The sequence below is a fragment of the Neopsephotus bourkii genome, unplaced genomic scaffold (genome assembly GCF_033783945.1).
Source record: "Neopsephotus bourkii isolate Nb327-2 ecotype Australia unplaced genomic scaffold, CSIRO-AGI_Nbou_v1 NB_1417, whole genome shotgun sequence".
Taxonomy (NCBI): domain Eukaryota; kingdom Metazoa; phylum Chordata; class Aves; order Psittaciformes; family Psittacidae; genus Neopsephotus; species Neopsephotus bourkii.
The window spans coordinates 592,158-615,866 of NW_026901894.1; the positions used below are offsets into that span (position 1 = coordinate 592,158).

A 23,709-nucleotide genomic window follows, 5' to 3' on the forward strand; every position below is an offset into this window, starting at 1 on the left:
ATCAGCACCACTGCGGCAGCAGGGTCAGGCACTGATTGTGCCCCTGCACTGGGCACTGGTGAGGCTGCACCTCGAATCCTGTGTTCAGTTCTGGGCCCCTCACTGCAAGAGAGACATTGAGGGGCTGGAGCGGGGCTGGTGCATGGCCTGCAGCACAAGTGTGATGGGGAAGGGCTGAGGGACCTGGGGGGCTCAGTCTGGAGAAGGAAGGCTCAGGGGGGACCTGACCACTGCCTACAACTGCCTGACAGGAGGATGGGGCCAGGAGGGGCTGGGCTCTGCTCCCAAGGAATGGGACAAGAGGAACCGGCCTCAAGCTGCACCAGGGCAGGTTTAGATGGAGCTGAGGAACAATTCCTGCCCCAGAGGGTGCTCAGGCATTGGAACAGGCTGCCCAGGGCAGGGCTGCAGGCACCATCCCTGCAAGTGTTCACACCCCATGGAGACGAGGCCCTCAGTGCCATGGGTTAGTGGTGGCCTGGCGGTGTCTGGCTGATGATTGCATTTGATGATCCTGGAGGGTTTTTCCCACCTATCTGATCCTCTGATTCACCAAGTCTGCTCAGCGCGGAGCGGCGTCCTCACTGAGCTGCGTCTCACATCCCATCCATCACCCATGGGTCCATGAGGCCCCCAGCACACAACCAACCCCCGGCTGGTGCCGACACAGCGACTCCAGGGTGGGCAGCGCGGCTCAGACGGAAGGGGGGGCCCTGGCTGGCTGCGGGGCAGCCCCGGGCTGGGCGGGCTGTGCAGGGGGTGTGACCGCTGGGGTGGCCGCTCCGTGGCACCGCCTCCCCGCCCGCGCACTGCCCCGGCAGCCGGGAGGCGGCGCGGGGGAGCCGCGCCTGCGGTGGGGCGCGGTGCGGTGCGGGCAGCCCCCGAGCTGAGCCCCGAGCGATGCCGGCCGCCGCGCCACCGCCGCTGCACCCCGCCGCGGGCTCCTGCTGCCCCTACGGCCACTGCGCGGGTAAGTGCCGGGCCCTCGGCACCCCCATCCCCAAAGGGGTCTCGTTGGGAGAGAAGGGGGCTGTGAGGCGGCTCCGGCGGCTGCGAAACTTCCTTCCCCCCCCTGTCCTTGCGTGTGTGTGGGTCTGGTGGCGTTTGGGCTTGAGATGCGAGTGGGGAGAGATGGGGAAAGGAGCGGTTCCCGGTGGGAGAGGGGTTGGGGAGGCTCGGTCGGTCTGCCTGTGCTCCTTCCCACCTCGGCAGCCCTGCGGGGTACGCGAGAGCAAGCTGTGAAGCCTGAGGGTGCAGGCGGTGTTTGTGACTCCGCACAGTGTCCCTTGCGATATCGGTTGAGGGTTAGAAGTAATTTGCGCGCTTGGTGTTAGCCGATGCGAGCGTGGATCACTTGGAACGGATGGATGCTCGTGTGCTGCTCGGAGAGCACCGGTGCTCTGCAAAGAAAGTAAACAGCACCCGGTGTAAGGAGCCTAAGGAGTTGCGGAGCCGTGTGTTAAACGCACTTAAAGGGGGTGAATTTTCCTTCAGCTGGGAAATTGCTACAGCTGGAGCTACGCGGGGTACGGGCTGGGTCTCAGGGTCCCATAAGGATGCTGGCAGCCAAACCTGTCTGTGGGAAAATGCTGGTTGTGCCCTTGTATGCCCTGGCTTGTGTAGTTACGCTGCTTATGTTTGCTCCTGTTTAATAGCAGATACTTATAGGAAAGCCGTTCCCTAACTTTTCACTGCACAGCGTTATTTCCTGCCTTCCTTAGGGGACATTGAGTGCACAGTGTCAGGAGGACTGAACAGGCGACTGTTTTGAGCTTAATGAGATGGTTTTCAGGTTGTCAGACACTGTTTGGACACCCTAAACTGAAACTTGCTGCGCTCTGTACTGAAAGGTTTCCTTTTAAAGCAAACAAACCAACCAACCCTTTGCAATAGTATAACGAAACTCTGCCTTCCTTCCTGAGCATTTCCATTGCAACCTGTGCTGTGTGAGGGGATAATCTTAAAGAGTTTATTGCCAAGCCTTCCAGTGAATCATGCACGCTTTTACTGCTAGCTTTATACAGAAATAGAAATCTACATCTATGCTTGTTTGCATGCAAGTTTGTCTTCCCACCTCCCGGTCTCCTTTCCCTATAGCCACCCTCTTTCTTCTTGACACTTCTTGGGTGGTTGTTGTATCTTTTATATGGTCTAAATGCAGTTTTGACTCTTTGAAGCGTTGAGCATCAGCAGAGTCCCGAAACAGCCAGCAAGTGAAACCAAGCTTACAAAACATATTACGGCTACGTGATCTGGTAGGAGTGCAGTTATTATAGCAACTCCGTCATGCTCTTCTCAGGAGGTGGCTGAGTTTTGTGTCTCAGGGTGGCATCCTGCAGCTCTCTGGATAAAGTGGATATTGCAGGCTTAGAGTCTCTTTCTTGTAGGGTAATGGGTGTGGTGAAAAGGCATGGATGGCCCTTGCCATGAGCATTTGTGTAGGATGTTAGGACACATCAGCTGGGAGCTGCTTCTAGGAAATCTCATCTGTGGTTCGTTAACCTGAATTGGTTAATTGGACTTAAACTGTCAGCAAAGATAACTTGGGTTTAATTCAAGATATTGGCAGCAGTTCAAGCCTGTGAATTTCAGCTGGGCTAAACTTACCTTGTCTTTATTGTGGGGTTTTTCTTGAGCATGTATTTATACTCAAGTTAGTTCCCTGGGGCGTGCTAACCTGCGTTTTGGCTGGATCTTTACCTGGTAGTGTCACTGTGTGCTTTGTATCTGTCTGCACTGCTGCTTTTTCTGTTCGTGTTCTGCAGAGCGTCACAGCTTTGGCATCTGTGGGACTTTGAGCATGTGGTGACGAAGGGAAGTTGTGTGGGATTCATTTCCCCATTTCTAAGATTGCTTGGCTTAGTTTGTTTTTTTCTTGCAGAAATATCTATAGTTGTGTAGAAATCACAGAAGCCGGTGGTCCTTCCTTCTCTTCCCGCAGCTCCAGGGTGAATTGGGTTGGTTTCTGTAGCTGCTTTTCCTCCTTTCCTTTGACTCGATTCCTGACCATTTAACAGCATTGGGAATCAGAGTTATATGGATTTTCTTGTCAATATGACTAGCATCAGAACATTATGGTGGCTTTAGCAGCCTCTGTTAGATCAGATCCAGATCTCAGTGAAAGTAATGTGAATCTTTTAACTAGCGCAGCTTGGTTCAGAGCTGAAAAAGTTGTAGTTGAAGGAGGTGAACGTGACACTTCACAGTATCCTGTTTTCCTGGTTTTCCTCATTTTTAGGGTATGGGGTCTCTTCTTTTTGGAGCATGCAGTAGATACTGGAAGCAATGGAAAAAAAGGAAAGGGAGCTACTGCCTTGATTGGCTTTAATGTAAATTTGGAGTTTTGGTAGTGCTTGCAAATTGTCCATCTTACCTAGCAGCAGTTTGTCTTCCCCACAAGGGAAAGTCGGGCTCGTTTGCCATCTTCCCTCTGTTGCTGGTATAATTTGCTCAGTCTAATTGTTGTAAGAATGCAAAACAAGTATTTGTGTCAGATATTCTCAGCAGAAGCACTCAGCAATCATTCTGAGAACACCCTCTCCCACTCAATCAGTATTGCTAGCCTGCACATACACTCCAATTTTTCACTTGTCACCCCAAATAGTGTCGTTAATGGAGACGCTGAGAAATGTCTGCTGATGTGAAAATCCTGATCTTTGCGCTTGTTATCGGGCTTTTAAGCCTAATTAGCACTGGCTTAGAGTTTTCCTGAGAAACCCATTCTCTTTTGTAAGTTCTGCAAACCAAGTTATTTTGTGATGTAGACTTTAATACATGAGTCTCTTCTGCAGAAGCGGTTCTGTAATAACGGGCTGGGAATTCTGCATTTACATCCGAGTTGGCGTCTCTTCAATGGACTAAATTTCCAAAGAAAACTTTGGGGTAATTGCCCCTTTTTGCAAACCAGATGGAGAATCAGACTCTGGCTGGGTCTTTCCTTTAGTTATGCAACAAGTTTATTGGTAATGAAGGTTCTGAAAGCCTGATTAAACCCTCAGTGACACCTCTGCAAGCTCTCCTATTTGCAGTGGGTTTGCTCAGTTGCAACTGATTAGTCATCAAGCTGAGATTTGGGAAGCGATGCAAATAGAATCTCCCACAAGAAGAAACAGAATCCTGCTCCTTTGACTGAGGCAATGTTGGCTAACGGGGTTAAAAAGCAGTGAAAGCTTACTTTGTGCTGAATCATGAATAATTGATCTGAAATGTATGGGAGCTCAGGAGTCAAGAGCATCAACGTGAAAGCGTACACTGAGCCTCGAGAAACACATGGAGGACTTTGCCAGATGGATCCTGGCAAATAGCATAGTTGTGTAAGAGGTTTTTGTTTCCCTCTGTCAGTTCTGCCCCTCTCCTGAAGGATTATTGATGGAAGGTCCTGGACTGACAAGCTCGCTTCCCTGGTTGCTGGGGCAGACCCTAAAGCTGTCAAGCTGCAGAAAGCAGCCATGGCTGTTCCCAACAAGACACACAGCCTGTCATCTTGGAGAGAAATGAAACAAATGAGCAGTTTCATAATACCCTTTTTTTGGTTTTATGCAGGGTAACAACTTAAAACTGAGCCTCACACCTCCAAAGGCACTGATTCATTTCACGTGCACTCTTACATTGCGCTTAGTCTTTACAGATTATGCAGCTGTATACTTCTTCAGAGGGCTTTCTTTATGCTCGCTTCTTGATTTGCTGCCCTTAAAATGTCAGGAGATAATGAAAGTGGGGTTCTGCTCTTAAAAAAAGCCCAGAAGAAGTAAAAACAATGACACTTGTGACTCATTGCAAGACTACATAAAAGCTTTACCTTCATCTGCTGCTCTGGGGGTGATCCAGCTCAGTTGAGCGCTGCCACATGGCAATAGCCATCTGTGTTTGCTGTAAATATTTGATTTTTTAATTACAAATGGCTTGATTTAGAAGACTTTAAACCATGCAGTGGGGTGGCTGTGGGCCCACAGGGGAGGGAGGTGAGCTCCCGAGGAGGTAGTTTTTGCCCAACCACTGTTGCCAGGTCGGAAAAGGGATCGTAATGCTGAGAGAATGAACCAGGCTGCCTTGCAGCAGTCTGGACCCTGCTGCTTCATCCATGGACATGAGAGGGCCAGGGAACGCTGCAGGGGGGCTCTGAACATGAAGCAAAGGGAAAGGGTTAAGAAAAGAGGCAAGGAAAAGCCAGGGTTTATCTTTGAGGAGAAAGAAGGAAAGGGGGCTGCTAAATGTCATTTATCCCTCATGATTTTCATACAGTAAATAACGTCAAGTGTCGCTACATGGTGAGAGTCCTACATGCATCTCACTGCAGGATGGCACCCACTGTGGAGCACAGTGACACAGAGGTGCCATGCATCCTCAGGTGGAGAAATCCAGAGCTTACTGGTCCATAGTGGAGGATCCAGTGTGGGCATCCCATAGGCTCCTGCCCTCTGCTGAGGTCCAGCCAGTTTTCCACCCAGGCTGTCCCTCCTGCCAGTGCTGCTTATCTGCCCATCTTTCAGCTGCTCTGGTGCTATTTGTCCCCTAGGATCTCCCATAAACTCAGAGGTCTGTGTCCTAGAACTGGCAGTGAAAAGGGAGCAAGAGAAATAGGCAGGGAGAAGAGAGTCGAGCGCCTTTTTCTTTCTGCAATGAAAGACTGGGGTGCAGTGGCAATGGGCAGTTGTGGAACTGAAAGAATTTGGAGATCTCCAGTTTCCATGATAGAATGCATGTTTACTTCATTCTTAAAGTAAAAAGCAGGCATGTTGAAGATACAGTGCACGATGCAAAGTTGTGAAGTCTCCTTGCCTGCCTTTGTGAGGGCAGGGAGTGGGTACAAAGGGGTGTATCTCCCATACTCTTGTACTCTAGAAGAAACCACTGAGGACATTTACTTTCCTCGCAGCTGATGCTTTGACACCTTTGGCCAGGAGAAACTTTAGTCCCGTTGATGACTTGTGGGACTGGAGGAACAGACCTTGGCACACAGCTGAGTTTGCGGGGCTCACAGTCAAATTCACATGCAATGTTATGTTTTCCTTTAAGCTTGCTTGCTGTGAGCATGTGAATGGTAATGAACCTGGAATCTCCAGTATGGCTGGAGATGCCCAGTAGGGCAGCAGAAATAATGTTACAGATATTAAACTGATCCCCTACTCCTTGTGACAGTGTTAAAACTGTTCTTAGGTGATGGTTTGGTTTGCCTTCTGCACCATCAGCTAGCTCAGATAAGGATTGTTGCAAATACCATGATGTTGGTTTTTAATGTGATTGGATAAAATACACTTTGGTCTTCTAAAAATACTTAGATTGTGCTTATTTCATTTTGGTTAGTAATACCACATATTGACATTACTATTTTATTGCATGGTATGTTTCATAACTGCCTTGCCATCAGATGTATTCCAGCCACATAAAATTGTTTCTGTTCAATGTGTTAAAATACTGTATTTCTGTGAGGCCAGGTGCTTATAATCTAACATTATTCAGGTTACAAACTCAGGCCTTTATGGCTATTGATTAACAGCACTGTCCCCCCCAGCGCATGTTCCTGTACATTAATATATGAACATTAATTACACCATCAGATGCTGCATTTTTCTCCCAGGGTCTCTGGCTCCATCAGTGCATATGATGGACAGAGCATCTACTTACTCTTTACCCTGGTTGCTCCTGGCCTTGCAGGCATGCTTTTTGAACCCCGCTGTTAACACAGGCTTATTAACTCATGGGCTTTTCTGTCGCGGTTGTTGCTGGAGCAGCAAACATGGATTGGCATCTCTGCGATACCTGTAAAGAGAGCACATGAACTGCATTCAGTGGGAGTCCAGGTCTAAAAAATGAAGTCAAAAGGGCTTTGACTTGGGGAAGAATGTAACTTGAGATGCCCGGGTCCTGACTTTTGGGAGGATCTTTGTGTTGTGTTGTATTAGCTTGTGCCTGAAGTACCTCTTCCAGTACATTCTCTTGCAGCTGTGAGCACTGAGTGGGTTTGCAGATCAGGTCTTAGGATATTGTTTTGGCCACCAGCATGTGATCCTGTCTGAGAAATACAGATTGACTGCCTTGAAACCCCGTGGAATTGGTTGACAGAAAATCCAGTTCTTCAGGTTGACATTGCCTTATGTGGAGAAACCATTCCTCCTCCTATATTCTTTCACTGCCCACTTTTCAGCTCTCCCAGTTATAGGTTTTTTTTTTATGGCACAGTCCTGATTCCAGTTTATCTGTAAAAGAGGCTCCACTGTACTTTGGTGTAGACACAAGACCAACTGTATGCACTTCTAAACTACCTTGTGTGCAGGGAGGAATTGAATTCAAGTCATGCTGATAACTTCTGATTTTTGTCTTGTCTAGATGATGACCTTGGTGATGTTCTGCAATAGTCACCTATTCATGTGCATGTAGTTTTTCCTGCTCTTAAAAAAACCCCATCAAGTTGAACTGATATGGAGACAACAAAATCAAGTAGGTTTCCTTTGTGAAGAACAGCAAAGGAGCAGACCATAGAATGATAGAATAAACTTGGTTGGAAAAGACCTTTAAGATCGCCAAGTCCAACCATCCTCAGCACTGCCAAGGCCACCGCTAACCCATGGCACTGAGGGCCTCGTCTCCACGGTGTGTGAACACTTGCAAGGACGGCAACTCCAGCCCTGCCCTGGGCAGCCTGTTCCAATGCCTGAGTACCCTTTGGGGAAGCAATTGTTCCTAATATCCAATCTAACCCTCCCCTGGTGCAGTTTGAGGCCGTTACCTCTGTGTGAACCTTTGGAGCTGGAACTAGTGAGGACTCTCCTGCTATGTTCATCACTGTCTCAATCCAGACCTCAGGAAATTTGACTTTCTACTCAGGGTTTTACCTGCTGCAGTCTGACTGCCTTTTGTTGTTGCTGAAATCACCAGTCCTGACTCAACCAAAGCATTTCAACCAAGAGACCTGGAGAGGGGCTTGGGACAAGGGCCTGTAGGGACAGGCCAAGGGGAATGGCTTGAACCTGCCCGAGGGGAGACTGAGCTGAGCTCTTAGGCAGAAGCTCTTCCCTGTGAGGGTGCTGAGGCGCTGGCACAGGGTGCCCAGAGAAGCTGTGGCTGCCCCATCCCTGGCAGTGCTCAAGGCCAGGTTGGACACAGGGGCTTGGAGCAAGCTGCTCCAGTGGAAGGGGTCCCTGCCCGTGGCAGGGGTTGGAGCTGGAGGAGCTTTAAGGTCCCTTCCAACCCAAGCCACTCTGTGAAACTCTGTGCAGTAAAACACTGTAAAGCATGGTGGGAGGCAAGGATGAGCAGCAGGGAAGGAAGGAGAGGATCCTGCAGCTCTTGAGAGAGAAGTTCACCAGTGGTGTTTTCCAACAGTAGAGCTGTAAATAATGCTCATGCAAAATTTACTTGCTGTAAAAGGATGCTTGTGATCATATTTTGTTTCCATGTAAGCAGAGGACTCAGGCTGCATCCTGAACCGAGCTGTTGATGCACACTGGTAAACCTGGGTGAACTACACACTTGGCTCCTCTGAGTTAAAGGCCAGATGTGTTCTTCACCCTCAACTTGAAGATACTTGTTGATAACTTTGGCATGAATTTAATGGTTTGGGTTCCATTTGAGGTTATTTTTATTCCCTATGGTTTTATTATTTTCCATGCCCTCAGCAGAAATTGCTGGGGCTATGGAAAAACCAGACAGTTTTAGTTCCCTTCTTTTCCTTCCCTTTTGAAAGTGTTCTGCTTATCCTGTATGGGCACCAATACGTAAAGAAACCTCCCAGATGCGCAGTTTCTGTTGTGTGCAACTTCAGTTGCCTGAAGAATGCTGCTGATGCTCTAGGGAGTTCTCACACTTGCTTTGTAAGTGGAGGCTTTTGTATTGATCCAAGGTCCTCTAAGGAAATTGCGGGGCTTAAATAACCCCACCTTGTTCACAGAAAGCAATGCCATAACTAGATCCTGTTTTAGTGTTGCCTTCTGGTTTCAGTTGTGTGGGAATACTCCTTGTAAAAGTTTAATTCTCTGCAGCCTGTGACTTGATAGCAGAATCGGCTGCTGGGTAAACAGTTCAGTTCGTTACTGCGATCTCACTCATTGGAGCCAAGGAGGATGCAGGATGAGCAGCAGTGTTTTAATGAATGAACAAGGACTGGTCAGGGGAAGGGAGAGGTTCTGAAGGATGAATAGCAGCAGGCCATTTTTAATTGCCAGAATAGGTCACCTCTTGGGAAACCCTGTTATTGTGGTGCTGGAGGGGGAATATCGAGGCAAGTCCCTCACTATGAAGATGAGGATTGGTTGAAGCTCTGTATGCACACCTTATTCAGAGCTAAAGTCTTCTCAGTTCCCTTTACTTTACTCCAGGTCCAGATAATGAGCCAAACCCCACAAGAAGTCTTCTTTTGCTGTTTCCCCGCTATGTCTTCCCCCCCCAGCACAGTGGGACTGACTGTGACTATCATGCAATCACACATGGTTTGTGAATTGGCTTTTAAAAATGAGCCACAAAAGCTATCCTCCCTGCAGCAACCATTTTCTCTCCGAGGACCACTGATGCTTTGGTCAGTAGATGCTGAATTTTGTGTTCCTGCTACCTGTTTGAGCCCCCAGATCCCTGATTGTCCCATCCTTCCTGCTTCCTAGGGACTTGCTGTGATCATTTCCCTTAAACAACCATCACATCTTTACCATCTGGAGCTCTGTATCACTCTGTAAATCCCAGTTTTATTTTGCTTGGGTGCCCAAATGCGCAGCTTAGATGGCATAAATGATGCCCGTGACCAGCTGTGCTGTGGCTGCCCCATCCCTGGCAGTGTTCAAGGCCAGGTTGGACTCAGGGGCTTGGAGCAAGCTGCTCCAGTGGAAGGGGTCCCTGCCCGTGGCAGGGGTTGGAGCTGGAGGAGCTTTAAGGTCCCTTTACCTCAAGCCGTTCTATGATTAGCTTTCAGTAAGACAGTAAAAGTATAAACGCATTTTATACCCTGATGTATAGTTTGCTAGGACTTAGGCTCATTGAAGTGTGTTTCTGATCCCACCTCCCTCTCCCACTTGTATATAAATATGGAAGCAACATTTTGAAGCAATATAAATTGTAGCTGGAGCATTTGTGTATGTGTGTGACCTTTGAAGGCTTTCGAGAAATGCTTGTTACTGCTTTAAGGGTGTGCACTTTCCTGACAGATTGAGGCTTGCTTGATGGGAATCAGTTCAATTAAATATAGCATCAGTGGAAAATAACACAAACCCTATGTAATGTATAGTCATTGTGGCCACCACTTTAACAGGATTTGACACTTCCCCTTTCTCAGGAAAAGGAGATTCCTTTCCACATGGATTTAAGCACTTATGTAACTTCCTCTTTCATCTTAGAAAAATATACAATATTGTTATTATTATTCCTAAAACAATTACATGTTAACTTATGGCTTGTTTCAAGCTTGCTCTTTGGCTAGGAATTTAGCCAGTTTAAAAAGGACAAAAACACATTCCTGTATTGTTCTTAATAATTACACACAACTGCTCTTATTCCATTAATTGTAGAATTAATAACTAAATTTGGGTTCTGTTTAGAGCTTAGCCCATTTAGCGAAGAAAGAAAACATAATTGATGTTTGAGTAATTGAAACGATCAGCAGTGCACCCAGGCACTTGAAATGACTGGTTTACAGCAAGGTGTGATAATGGCTGGGGGACACATAATCCCTGCGAGAAGTCATTATTAGGGCAGCATAGATTTGATGTAGTACCAAGACTGTGAGCAGTGCAAATGTCACGTGCTGTTCCGGTAAGCAAGATAGTGCTTTGGTGACAGTGGGCATCCAAGAACCTGGAAATGCTGGTTAAACTCAGGGCTTCAGCAGTTCCTGGTAACCAGGAATGTTCTGGAGTTGATTCAGAGTTCAGAGGACTATTATTAATCTAAATATGTTTTTACCAGCCCATTCACAGTAGGCTTTCTTCTGGATAGAATGTAAATATCTGCAGCAGAATCACTAGCACGCATGTAGTCATCTTTTGGTAACAAGGAGCTCATCCTCAAAAAGCAGAATGAAGACAGAAATAACTTGTACAACCACAAAGTATTAGTCACATGTAGCTTTTATATAATGCTTACGTCTTCAATCCCTGTGCTGGCAGTTGGGCTTCTTCGTAATATTTGTTTGGAGAGAAGTATCTCTCTCACTTGGTGGGGGGGGATAAAATGAAGCCAAGAGTTAAAGGACATACTGGGGGCACACAGTGCTTAACTGGTGAGAGTATTGCAACTAAGAAGCATCCATCATAGAATCACAGGCTGGTTTGTGTTGGAAGGGATGTGAAAGCTCACACAGCTTCTCTGGGCATCCTGTGCCAGCGCCTCAGCACCCTCACAGGGAAGAGCTTCTGCCTAAGAGCTCAGCTCAGTCTCCCCTCGGGCAGGTTCAAGCCATTCCCCTTGGCCTGTCCCTACAGGCCCTTGTCCCAAGCCCCTCTCCAGGTTTCCTGCAGCCCCTTCAGGCACTGGAGCTGCACTAAGGTCTCCCCTTCAGGAGCCTTCTCTTCTCCAGGCTGCCCCAGCCCAGCTCTCTCAGCCTGGCTCCAGAGCAGAGCATCTCTCTGGGCTTGTTTGAGCAGGTCCACATCCTTCTTGGGTTAGCAGTCCCAGAGCTGGATGCAGTACACAGAGCAAAGCCAGCAGCAGCATGGAGGTCTCTAGTGGTGTCGTCTTATGTGCTTTCCCCACTCAGCCACTGGCCTTTTGGATGTGCTGTTTTGGCAGCAGCTTGAGTGAATGCTGCAGCATTTGTTATGTTTTCCCTCCTGTTTGTTTTTCTAGGTGAGGAGGTGTATTTCCTCTTCATTCTATTACTGCCTTGGTGAAAAGGACAAATAAAAACACATAGCTTGAACTACTGAAAATAGCTTTTCAGCTGCTGAAATCCAAACTGTAGTAGGCTTAAGCCTGCCAGAATGCTTGAACGCCCAGGGGAAGGCTCATATGTGCAGATTTTCCTTTGTGGCTTTGTCCATGGCACTGTGACTGTGTAATCATAAGAATGTAGGAAAATGGGTGGATGCTCTGGGAGATAAGCCGTTTGTTATGGGAATTACCCAATTCTAGCTGCTTTCTTTTGTCTTGGTCCTGTTCATACCTATTGAATGTTTGCTCCTAACTGCACTACGAGACTGTTAAATGGAGTTGGAAGCACTCTGTGATCTCAACCTGAAAGTTTATTTCTCAAGGCTGAAAAGAGCTGCATTGTAATCAAGTTTTAATCTTCATGTGTACAAGAAATCAGAGTATTTAAGGGGACATTTTTATTCTTACCTTATTGTTGCGTTCATAGGCAGTGAACTGTGTTAAAGCTTGGTTTGTCCATAAGCATATGTGATGTTCTCAGTTCTGTTCAGAATTACAAGTAACAAATGGTGCTGTTTTCTTTGGTTGGTGTTCTAAGATGAAATACTGGATGGAAGATGTTTAATGTCCCTAGAGGACATTCAGGACTTTGTGTTATTTTACATAGTTTTTAGACTAAAAAAAGTCAAACCAAAATATTGGGCTCCAATCATCAAACAAACAAGCAAAAAGAAGGATGTCCTTTCTTTAAGGGAAAAAAAGAAACTTCACCGCTATTAAATGTGCTATAAAATTCCTGTAAAATTAGAGCAGAAGTAATGTTTTTTAAAAAGAATCTCATGTACTTAATTTGTTGTAGAAGTCTAGAAAATTAATGAATGGTCCAAGGAAAGTGGCGGTAGTTATTTATAGGAATGTAAGGCTGCACACACATTGCCATCTGGTAGCAATTGTGAACCAGAAGTAATTCATTTATTTTACTTCATGCAATGTAATTGTGGAACTTGTTGCTGCAGGGTGTACAGAGGCCAAAATTGTAATTGGGCTTAGAAAGGAACTGAGTGTGTTCGTGGTAGGTGGATTCGTAAGAGAATGCTGAACAATCTGGATGCAATCCTGGCACAAGTAACCCCATGGTTCTTTGAGGATTTCTGGAAGTTGGGAAGGATTTAGGAGAAGGATTTGTTTCCAGTATTAATACCTTTAAATAACATTTCTTTGTCACAAAGTGCATTTACGTTTTCTCCCAAACTTGAACGTGTTTGTATTTGTGCGTACGTGGAGTTACTCCTTAGTGGCAATTCAAGTTCTTTATAAGCACTGAACGCACCTACCCCTACTCTTTTTGGTCACATGCTTTGTCATGTAGAAAGCTTTTACTCAGAAAGCTCTGATGATGCAAAAGGAATAATACGCCTGCTCTTTGTTTGCTTTAGGGCGCCGGGCCTTGTTTGACCATTCGTCACACAACTCAAGCTCAAAAGTAAAAGAGAGGAAGCTACAAGGGACGTGTCCTCCTCTTGGTCGTGGAAGCTATGGAAAAGCTTGTTTGCACGAAAGCAGTCAGAGGTCCCCGCTCTTTAATCCCCGTAATGGTTTTCACACTTTACATTCAGAGCACAGTCCTGTGAAGCCAAGGATTATTACAGTGGTAAAACCTGGTGGCCACACGCTCAGAAGGATAACCTTGCTTCTCAACAGGAGATCGGTGCAGACCTTTGAGCAGCTGATGGCCGACATTTCTGAGGCTCTGGGATTTCCACGCTGGAAGAATGACCGTGTGCGAAAGCTTTACAATCTGAGAGGCAGAGAAATCCAAAGCGTTTCTGACTTCTTCAGGGAAGGTGATGCGTTCATAGCGATGGGCAGAGAGCCCCTCACTTTGAAGGACCTGGAAGTGGTATTACAAGAACTTTACCCTGAAAATCCATACGCTGCCAGTGCCGCCCTTCAGCAGAATGAGGAGCAGTCCCAGAAGCTGCTGAGCAGGCTGTATGACAAGGCTTCCAAAGTGGACAGTGGCTTTGATGAAACGGAAATTGCCAAGAACTGCAGCAATGGCATGTCTCCCAAACTGGCCGCTGGACATAAAGGGAAAAGTCAAGTCAAGACAAAGCAAGAGGAAAAGATGAGAACAAAAAAGAAGTGGAGTAGGGAGAGCTGGGACGGAGAGCAAGGGGTGAAGCCTTCTAGGAAGATCCGAGAAAGCGAGAGGTACTTTAGCCGTGAGAGGAGTCCTGAGGATGGGTTAGAAGAGAGCTCGGAGGAGGTGGTGAGATGTGAGAAGTGTGAACAGGAAAGGCAGGCCAGGCAGAAGTTAGAACGGGAAAGGCGGGCTGAGGCCTCATTAGAGAACAGAGACCTGACCACAGGTGCGTGCCAGAGGTACCACATAGAAAGAAATGCAAAAATCAGGAATTGCCGGAAATCCTCAGAAACCTGTCTGGAAGGTGAGGAAGTTGGTTGGAAGGATAATAGCTGTAGGAGGACGTGGAAGCCCCTGCTTAGGAATGTTAGTGAAGGGCTGGAGAAACAAAAAAGGAGCATTGAGAAGGAAAGGGATGTGGAAAAACATGAAAGCCATGGGAAGGAAGTAGTGAAAATCAAGAAGAATGCTGTGGAAGGGCTGCAGCTAAGTCGGGAAGCGAAGGAAGAGAATGGAAGTAGCTGCATAATGAACCAAAGTGGTTGGCTAAAGAAAGACCCTCCAAGGGATGCTGAGAAACCATCTAAAACACATAGGGAGGGCAGAGAGGGACAAAGAGCTAAAGAGGAGTGTGCCAGAAGAGAGGGGAATATCGCATGTAGAGAGAGTGACCTGGCGCGACGAGAGAAAACAGGGGAGCGCAGAGCCAATAAAGAAGAAAGCAAGGCCCAGGGGTTGGAAGGCACGAGCCGGAGGCATGCCATTAAAAACAGAACTGATGTGGAAAAACACTACGAGATTGGCAGAACTATTGGGGATGGGAACTTTGCAGTGGTGAAGGAATGTCGCCACTGTGACTCCAACCAGATCTATGCCATGAAAATCGTTGATAAATCCAAGTTGAAGGGGAAAGAGGACATGATGGAGAGTGAAATTCTGATCATCAGGAGTCTCTCTCATCCCAATATTGTAAGCTTAATTGAAGTGTATGAGACAGAAGCTGAGATCTACCTAATCCTAGAGTATGTCCCAGGAGGGGACTTATTTGATGCCATCATAGAGAGTGTGAAATTCACAGAGCATGATGCTGCTGTCATGATCACTGACCTGTGTGAAGCGCTGGTTTATATCCACAGCAAGAACATTGTCCACAGGGACCTCAAACCAGAGAATCTTCTGGTAAGTATTGGCAAACACATTCCTCGTGAGCAGGAGTTGATTTCATTTTCCTTTTGGTTGTGGATCTTTGACTATTTTGAAGCAAATACTTTGTAATGTGTTGTGGCAGCTCTGTTTGGAAGAACAGGTATAATTGTGAAGTGAAATTACCATTATACACCTCACCTAGATCTCCTGTGCATTGCAGATAGAAATGCTAATAGAAATGACCTCACTTTCAGGAGTGGTGAGCATTTGTGTCTTTCGAGAAGTCTGGTTTCAGGTATGAAAGATGGTTTTCCTTGTATGAAGCACACACTGAACTGTGAGGCCTTGCAGACCAAAATTCATCACAATTAGCTCATTTATTTGGTGAACCTTTTTTGTCCACTACTGCAGTGATTTTTAGCTTGTGACCATTTCTTTTCTTAGGAGCAGAAGGACGATGCAGCTGATTAAAATAACCTGACAATAAAATGTGTTTTGGTGCAAACCGGTGCTAAAGTCAGCTCAAATCCTAGCTTCATGCCAGAGAGAAAAGTTCTTTTTTCTGCCACATTTCTGAGGCTGCATTCTCTGCATCTGGCACTGAAATCGATAGAATTACTCACATGTGTGAACATGCAAAGAAATGTTTGTAGTGCTGGCACTTGACAGGACACTCATTGTAGAACAGCAACAGTTAGCAGCTCTCCCTTGCTAATTGTGTGTTAGAGGGTTCCAGATTTCCTGATGGATATTTGCCTGTCTCTAATGAGTGCAGCCTTTAGGACATGTAGAGGTTGCACAAGGACCTGAACTTCTTACTCTCAAACCTTTTGACTAAGCAATTGCACTTATACAAGGCCTTGCTGCGTATCCTGCTTAGTCTGGTGGCAATGCTTGGTATGTGGTCTGTATGCAAATAAAAGCTGGGGAGTGCAAATGGCTGATTTCCAGGAACAAGTAGGACTGTAGGCCCTGCTTTCATGCCTTGTTTTGCCAGAACTTCAATTAAAACCACAGGGCTTTCTCCAGAAGCTGATTTTTCCATTATGAACCAGGCTCTGAGCCTTCCTATTTGCTGAAATAGTGCCTTTGAAACACCTGAAACTAGATGTTTCATTTCTCTCTACAATATGTAATCATGGCGGTGATGTGGGCTAGCAAAGAGAAGCAAGATACAGGTCCATTCTGGTTGTTCTCACATTTAGCTCACAGCACTGCAAACCGCTGGGCAGTGGCAATGTTGTGGAGCACTGAAATAATCATGTTGCCTGTTCTGACAGTCAGAAAACACTTGTCAAGGACAGGCTGGCCCCAAGCCTGTAGGTATTTTGTCATAGGAGACCGGTGTTCCCCAAACACTGGCTCCGCTTTCACTGTGGGAAGGGAAATTGTACCTGTTCCAGTTTCACCTTTTGCTGCTTGTTAGCGAGTGTGATGTCTTGCTGCCTGTTTCAACAAGCCAAATGAGCTTATAAGCTTTTGATAGTGTTGAATAGCTGATGTGCCATCTAAAACAGGCTATCTGGGCAAGATTCTGCCTTTTCCGGCTTTTTAATGTGTTCTCCCTGACTCCTCTGAGTGACTGGACCAGTAGCAGCAGAGTAGGAAGGAGACCTGCCACCCATTTTTAACATCAGCCAGTGCTCCACAATAACAAACAGTATTGAGGCGAGTTTCAGGGGTTGATCTGCTCCTGTTGGTGGGTCAGGGACTGGGGGGAGCCTTCTGGGAGGAAGCACAGTGCTGAAAGTGCCAGCATCCTGAAGGGATGTCTTTGGATGTGGGATACCCCTTGCTTCACTGCAGATTTCTGCACTGCAGATGTTTAAGTCTGAATTAGTGTCCCCAGATTTCCTCTGTATGCCGAGGACAGAAATAGGGATGTATGTACTTTCAAGCTGCTGACTTGTTTGTCCTCCTTTGGGATCTTTTGGTCAGGTGAATCTTGTCCTTTGTATTTGTGGTCAGCAGTTTTCTCCCTCTTTCCAGCAAATGGGAAATGGAAGGAAACCAATCCTTGGGCTGTTTCACTAAGGAAATGAGTTTGCCTACTGTAAACCTGCTTTGTGTGAGAATCCAACCCTATTCATGATGACACTTGAACATAGTAATTTCCATGGCAAATGGCTCATCTCCATCTGAGTTGCCAGAGAAGCAGCAAACTGAGGAAAATGAAAACTGGGGGGAGAAGAAAAACCATTTCTATCCCTGCAGAAGAAAAGGTGGAAATGCACTTTGATGTCCAGTAAAATTATTGATAGAGGAGAGAGTCGGAAACCAGGGTTAATCATTAGTTCACTGCACTGCTGCTCCTCTTATAGGACTGTCCTCTAGTTCAAACCTCTGCAGCAGTCCACCATCACTGTTTTTAGTTTCCCTCTGTCCCTCTTTTACTGCTGTGTCTGCTCACAGTGATCAGAGTGGTGGCAGCATTGCTGTGAGGCAGAGGGATGGTGACTTGCAGTGCAAGACCAAAACCTGTTGGTGTGAAGCCAGCTGCTCCGACTCCCTCCTGTCTGCTACCAGAATCACCTCATTCAGGACGAGGTGTTCAGCAGGGAGAGCTGTGCCACCAAGGATGAGCAATGGGATGATTTTGGTCCCACGAAAGAAGCCAGTCATTTCTTTAATGCTGCCCGCAGGAGCAGAATTTGCTGGCAAGGTTTTTGTGGAGGGGATGTTTAATTCTGCAGGTGCTGGCATTCCTTGGCTTGCGAGAAGTTCATTTCTAAGTGTAGTGGTGTTTTTGCAGGTTATGGGATGTAAATGGCACAAAGTCACCTCCTTGCTCCATTGTAGAGGGAAGGGACAGGGTTATATTTGTGACTGTTCTCATCTCTTTGTACGCTTCTGAAACATACTTAAACATGGCAGTTGTTTAACACTTGGCTTCATAAATAAGTGTTATAACTGTTTGTGTGTTTGAGTTTCTGCCCTCCCTTTTTCTAAGTTCAAGTACCTCCTTTTTGTTCTTTAACTTTGCTTTTGTGACACTATTTACGTCTGCACAAAGCACTGTTAGAGGTTTCTGAGTACATTTCAGTTAAACCAGTGTACTAGTTACCTGTCAGGAGCTTTCAGTCTGATAGAGATTCTTCTGGCTAGCAGCAAGGGATGTCTGAAACTTAGACATGTAAGCAGTACCTTTTCTTAAGTGCTTCTAGTTCTAATATACAAAACATCCCATGGACTAACTTGCTGTAAGAGGAATCTGTGCTACCATATGTATGTGCATACAGAGAAATATTGATGCTATAAATCATCATCTGCTGATCTGCATGATCTGAAATTGGGGGATTTCACAAGGTAGGTAGGAAAACAAACAGGAATGTGAAATACTGGAAATCATCAATATACAGGAGAAAAGGAGATCAATTTGTCCTTTCTTAGAAGATTAACTTGGCTTTGTACTAGTGTATTATTATCTTCTGGATGTATGGCTGGGATAGCTAGAAATCCTCAGGCAATATTCTGACATCCTTCTATAGCATCTGTACTGGAGAGAACAGTGAGCAATTCTGACTGCCTTTAGTGCAAGACTACCAGATACTGGCTTCTCTCGCAGCTGAAGGACACGGGTAGTTGTATGGCCCAAGTTGGCTGGCTACAGAAAGTGTACTGAATACTGGTCTTATCTCAGTTAACTACAGGCAGCTAAGACAAGGCAACAGTTTTAAATGGGCTTTTGGAACCATTCTTTTTAGTCTTGAATGTAGACACAGAAAAAGATGTCTTGTAGGTGTTACGGTAAGGCTGGTATGTTTGTTTAATGTTCCCGTTTTTCCTTTGTTCTCCCAAATTCGCAGAGCACATACTGTAGATGTCAGAGGCTAGATTTCTCTGGAGCAGGTTGTATGTTTCAGTGATAGTGCTGTGAGTAAATAATCTGGCTTCTGAAAGCTGAGGAAGCTTTGCTTTCTATAGTGGAGCGTATTTACATGCTCAAGGTGATGCCAAGTGATGGGAAGGTAGACTGGAGGGTACCAAGGTGAGGATGAAGGGAATGCTCCCTCTGCCTGAGCTGACTTCGAGTTGTTCTGAGCATAGTGTTAGTGAGGATGCTGAGGAGTTCTGGGCTGGCGCTTTCAGGTGTGCTGACAGGTTACATGCTGGCTTGAAAATGATTGTTACAAAGCTGTGAAAATACACCCTCAGTGCGTGCTCTTCCTACCTGTCCCATTAATATATAATGAAAGCTCAGCGGGTTTGTCCTGGAAGAACAGATGGTGCAGTGTTGCCACCTTGTGCTGTGATGAGAGATTAGGAGCCTGGCATGGAAGAGAATGGCTTGGAAGGGACCTTAAAGCTCATCTAGTTCCAACCCCCTGCCAGGGGCAGAGACCAAGTTGCTCCAAGCCCCGTCCAAGCCTGTATTTTTAGTGTTAGTACAGTAGCATGCAGGGTATTAATTGAAATTCCATGTGACATGATTTTCTTATATAATTGTAAAATCTTTATTTATAAAAGAGGAAAATATTAATTCTCCTATTTTATATGCTCAGTGATGTAAAATTGAGCATTTCACCAGTGAGGTGCTGTAGTATCATGCCACTATTACCTCTCATGTTAGACATAGTTGCTGCTCTAAGAAGTAACTGGTAACTTTGCAATTGAATTTTCACTTCTGCCAGCTGTTGTGCCCGCAGCGCATTGTGGCAGAACATCATCATGAAGTTGGCTAATGTCATAGGGAAAATGGCTGTGGCATTGTAGCTGTCTCCTGCACTTTCAACTGAACGTCTGTAGCAAGCTTGATTTTCAGTTTCATACTGAAAAATGCTTTTTCTTAGAAAAACACACCCCCCACCCAATGGTTTGCTTAATCAGCAGCAGAAGGCTGCTTTATTTTCTATACAGAAGATGAAAAGGGATTAGCAGGCTGTAACGTGTGCCCACAGTGCTCTTTGTTGCTTTCCCAGAACTCCCAGAGGAGTTTCCCAAGGAAAAATGACAACATTTACTGGACTCTTGATTAGTTTCCCTTCCTCCTTTTCATTCCTTGGAAATTGTGGCGTGCCAGGCTTTGTAGAGCAAAGTTGCCTTTTCCTGTGATTGCTTGTCCTCTTAAATATATGCACCCTCTTGGAATATGGGGGGAAAAGCCACTTTCTGAGCACTGTCTATCAGAATACTGTTCCCATGTGATGTAGCTTTACTTGAAGGCACTGTTATTAGAACTTTATAAACTCTTCTCTGAAGTCTTCCTGTTTATTATTAACCACTCAATCTTTCTCTGTCTCAAAATGCATCTGGACTAAAGATATGTGTTTTTTTGTTGAGTGTAGGTTCAGCATAATGCAGATAAATCTACTACACTGAAACTAGCGGATTTTGGCCTTGCAAAGCAGGTGACGAAACCCATATTCACTGTGTGTGGAACACCGACGTATGTTGCCCCTGAAATCCTTGCTGAGAAGGGTAAGTGTCTAGATTGGTAATTTCCCATAAATAATACAGTTGTTCTGAACTTTCTAGTCCTGGAAATACCCCAAAGTGTTTCATCCTGCTGCTCTGTCTTTGCAGGGTGGGAGGTTGGAGAAAGGAACCCTTTTAGCTTTGGCAGACACAAGCATGACATCAGCCATGTTTGCATTATTGATGTCCATGATAATGTAACACCGATTTCCAAGCAGAGAAGCCATAAAACATCATAGGTAGTAACTGCTGTATTTAGGAAATGAGCTAAAGTTCATGTTGCGACCTGAGGGTAGTCATGTTTCATGACTGTACCCCAAGAACTTTTCAAGGCCCCTAATGATGCAAAAACACTGTGTATGTTAAACTTGGATAACAAGCTAAAACGTATTTCCCATTAGAAGGTATTTTGGAGATTTCCTATCCGAAAAGATTCAGACCTGCAAAGGAGTCAGTTTTGTTGATGAATAAAGCAAAGCTATTTCTGTCTTCTGTTGTGTGGAGCTGGGTTGCACATCTCCAGTTATACCCAGTTTCAATGGAAACTTGGCACTCTCTCAGTGCTTTTTTGAAGGGAGTCTGAGGAGGACTGTTTCAGGAATAGATGCTGTGTTTTCTCAATGAGTTTCCAGTTGACACTGGCCTTGCGAGACACTGTTTGTGAAACATGAAGAAGAGGCACTTTGTGAAAGCTGTAATTATCACCAGGCACAGCAGCTCATTTTGCAGGCGTGATGCACCAGCCACCATTCTTCTGCTGACCTCATCTATTTGAGAAACTGAGCAGAGCTTCTGTGCCCCTTGGAAAAGAAAAGGAAAAAGAAACTGCTCCCTACCAGTAGTGAGTTTTCTGTCTAAACCAGGCCTTTTGGTTTGTCTTGTCTTCCTTAGGCTATGGGCTGGAAGTAGATATGTGGGCAGCTGGTGTGATCCTTTACATTCTGCTCTGCGGGTTTCCCCCTTTTCGCAGCCAGGACCGTGACCAAGAGGAGCTGTTCCAGATCATACAGCTGGGTCACTATGAGTTCCTGTCCCCATACTGGGACAATATTTCTGCAGGTAAGATTCAGCATGGGTAGCAGATGTGAGAAGTGACAGACTTCATCCCAGTAGTGAGAAGAACTCCCTTTTGTTGAGGACAGTGAGCTCAATGAACCTTGGGGGTGTCTTACAGGTCCTTTGTGTGATCCTGTGTTTGCTTTAGATGGGGATTTAGTCTGCTATTACTATCAGTGACTGTGAATCTGAATATTAGGTCTGATGATTTAATGGATTGCTCCCTTTCTGAGGTAAGAGCAAGCATCTGCTTAACCTTGCTTACAAGGTGAAGAAAAAGGTACCAAAAGAATCTCCAGGTTTCTGTTAGATTGAACACAAACCTCTCAAAAGCTGAGAATGAAATCCTTGCTCTGCAGAGCATGGTGTGGATTCCCTCATGAGATCAGTGGGGTCTGCACGTAGTAGTTTTCTCCTCCTGGCAGGCTAGCACAATGTATTTTGTGCACTCTTGAAAATCAGAAACCCTAACACCCCTCTCTCCATATACAGTCTTTTAAAGAACATGCTCAACAGCACTCTATGACTTTTATGCTCCTTGAGGGATGAGGTACAAAATGCTAATTCCCGTGAATATGATGCCTACAGCATGCTTTCAAGTTGAAATTCCCTTTGCTTTCCCCTCCCTTTCTGACGGGGACAATGAAATCAGTAAGACGTATGTTGGAGTTCTAACATCTCATGTCACTAATTCTAAACTCAGTTGTTAGAATATCTGTTGGGGATAGTCACAAAAGTCATTCTGGCAACGCAATAAATCACAATAGGAAGGGTGTTTTGTGTGGGTATGACTGTCAGCATCAGCACATCACTGTTCTTTTCCCCCTCTCCCCTTTTCTTTCTTTCATAATAGCAGCAAAAGACCTCATAACCAGGCTGTTGATAGTGGATCCCCAGAAGCGCTACACAGCACGCCAAGTACTTCAGCACCCTTGGATCAGAACAGCTGGGAAAACCAACAGCAGGAATTTGCAGAAGGAAGTGACAATAAATATTGAGCGTCATTTCCGGGCCCAGCGCCGGAGGGAAGCTGCTGCTGAGGACACATGAAAGCTCTTCAAGCTCCTTTAGTCTTCTTTTTATGATGAAGCAATTATTTATGTTTTCTTTTCTAAATGAATTGGGCCTGTAGTGTATAGCTGTTGCTAGCTATCACCATGCCTTTGGGGTCTGTGATTCTGAAGGACAGAGGTCGATTACATCCATCTCCTTCTCATATTGTTTGTGAGTCTCTCTATTGGCAGCAGTGGAGGCTGGATGTTTCCTGGAGGGTACCTAATAGTTTTCTTCACTGATTTGGGCTTTTACATTACAAAATATATTATCTGTTGTAGAAGACAAACGTTTGCTTCTGAGGCTGACACTAGTGATGACTCTTGTCTCTTTTTGTACGGTATCTTCCAGGAGTTTTACGTTTATAATGTTCTGTGTTGTAATGTTTTCAAATTAGCTGTCTGCATACACCTCCTGCACTAATTCTATCATCTGTCTCTTCACCAATTCCTACTAGCAGTGGAGAAGGTGAAGGAATAAAAAAGAAGTAAATCTATTCTTTAGCTGTAGGTTATGTTAAATAAGCAGCAAGATACTATTTATTAAGTCATGAGGGAAGCCTTCTAGATTAAATCAGATGTTTTAATGATATATCCCTCAGCAACATCTTTAATTGGATGCTCTTGGGCCAGGTTAATAGGTGGTACAGTGTTTCTGCTAAATGATGGTGGTGCTGTGCAATGTGATGGTTTCATTTGGTTCAGAGAAGATCTCTTGACCAATACCTTCTCATGACTGTAATAATAACTATCAAAGAGCTTTTCTTTCTGTTCTAGGAAGTCAGAAGTTGAGCAGCTTCAAGGGAGCTTTGGTTCTTTTCCCAAAGATGTATTTATGGAATGATAACCCATAGAAGGAGCCATCCTCGTACATCTGTCATTGTTCCCTGCTGATGGAGAAGAGAAAGCTGGGAAGCTGCTTTTGTGACTTCAGTTAACCCTTGCCTTCATGGTTCCCCTTCCATCAACACACTTCACAGCTGAATCACTTTTACGTGCTTTCCCAGTGTAGGTTAGCAATTGTTTGGGTTTTTTCCCCTGTTGTCTTCCCTGGGAACTCTTTCTCCTTACTTCCATGAGAATGGGCAATGGGATGAAATTACA

The 23,709-nt window shown here is 45.5% G+C and overlaps 1 protein-coding gene across 2 annotated transcripts; it reads left to right on the forward strand.

Annotated features, from left to right (window-relative positions):
• Positions 1-810: 810 nt before the first annotated feature.
• On the forward strand, positions 811-23,310 carry DCLK3 (doublecortin like kinase 3). Of its 2 annotated transcripts, none has more exons than XM_061367966.1 (5): positions 811-970; positions 13,227-15,115; positions 20,368-20,500; positions 21,389-21,556; positions 22,407-23,310. In XM_061367966.1, the coding sequence occupies exons 1-5, from the start codon at positions 901-903 to the stop codon at positions 22,601-22,603; spliced, it is 2,457 nt and encodes an 818-aa protein (XP_061223950.1). In that variant the 5' UTR covers positions 811-900; the 3' UTR covers positions 22,604-23,310. The 2 variants fall into 2 exon arrangements, with proteins under 2 accessions (XP_061223950.1, XP_061223951.1); XM_061367967.1 differs by having other exon boundaries at positions 22,410-23,310.
• The last annotated feature ends 399 nt before the right edge of the window (positions 23,311-23,709 follow it).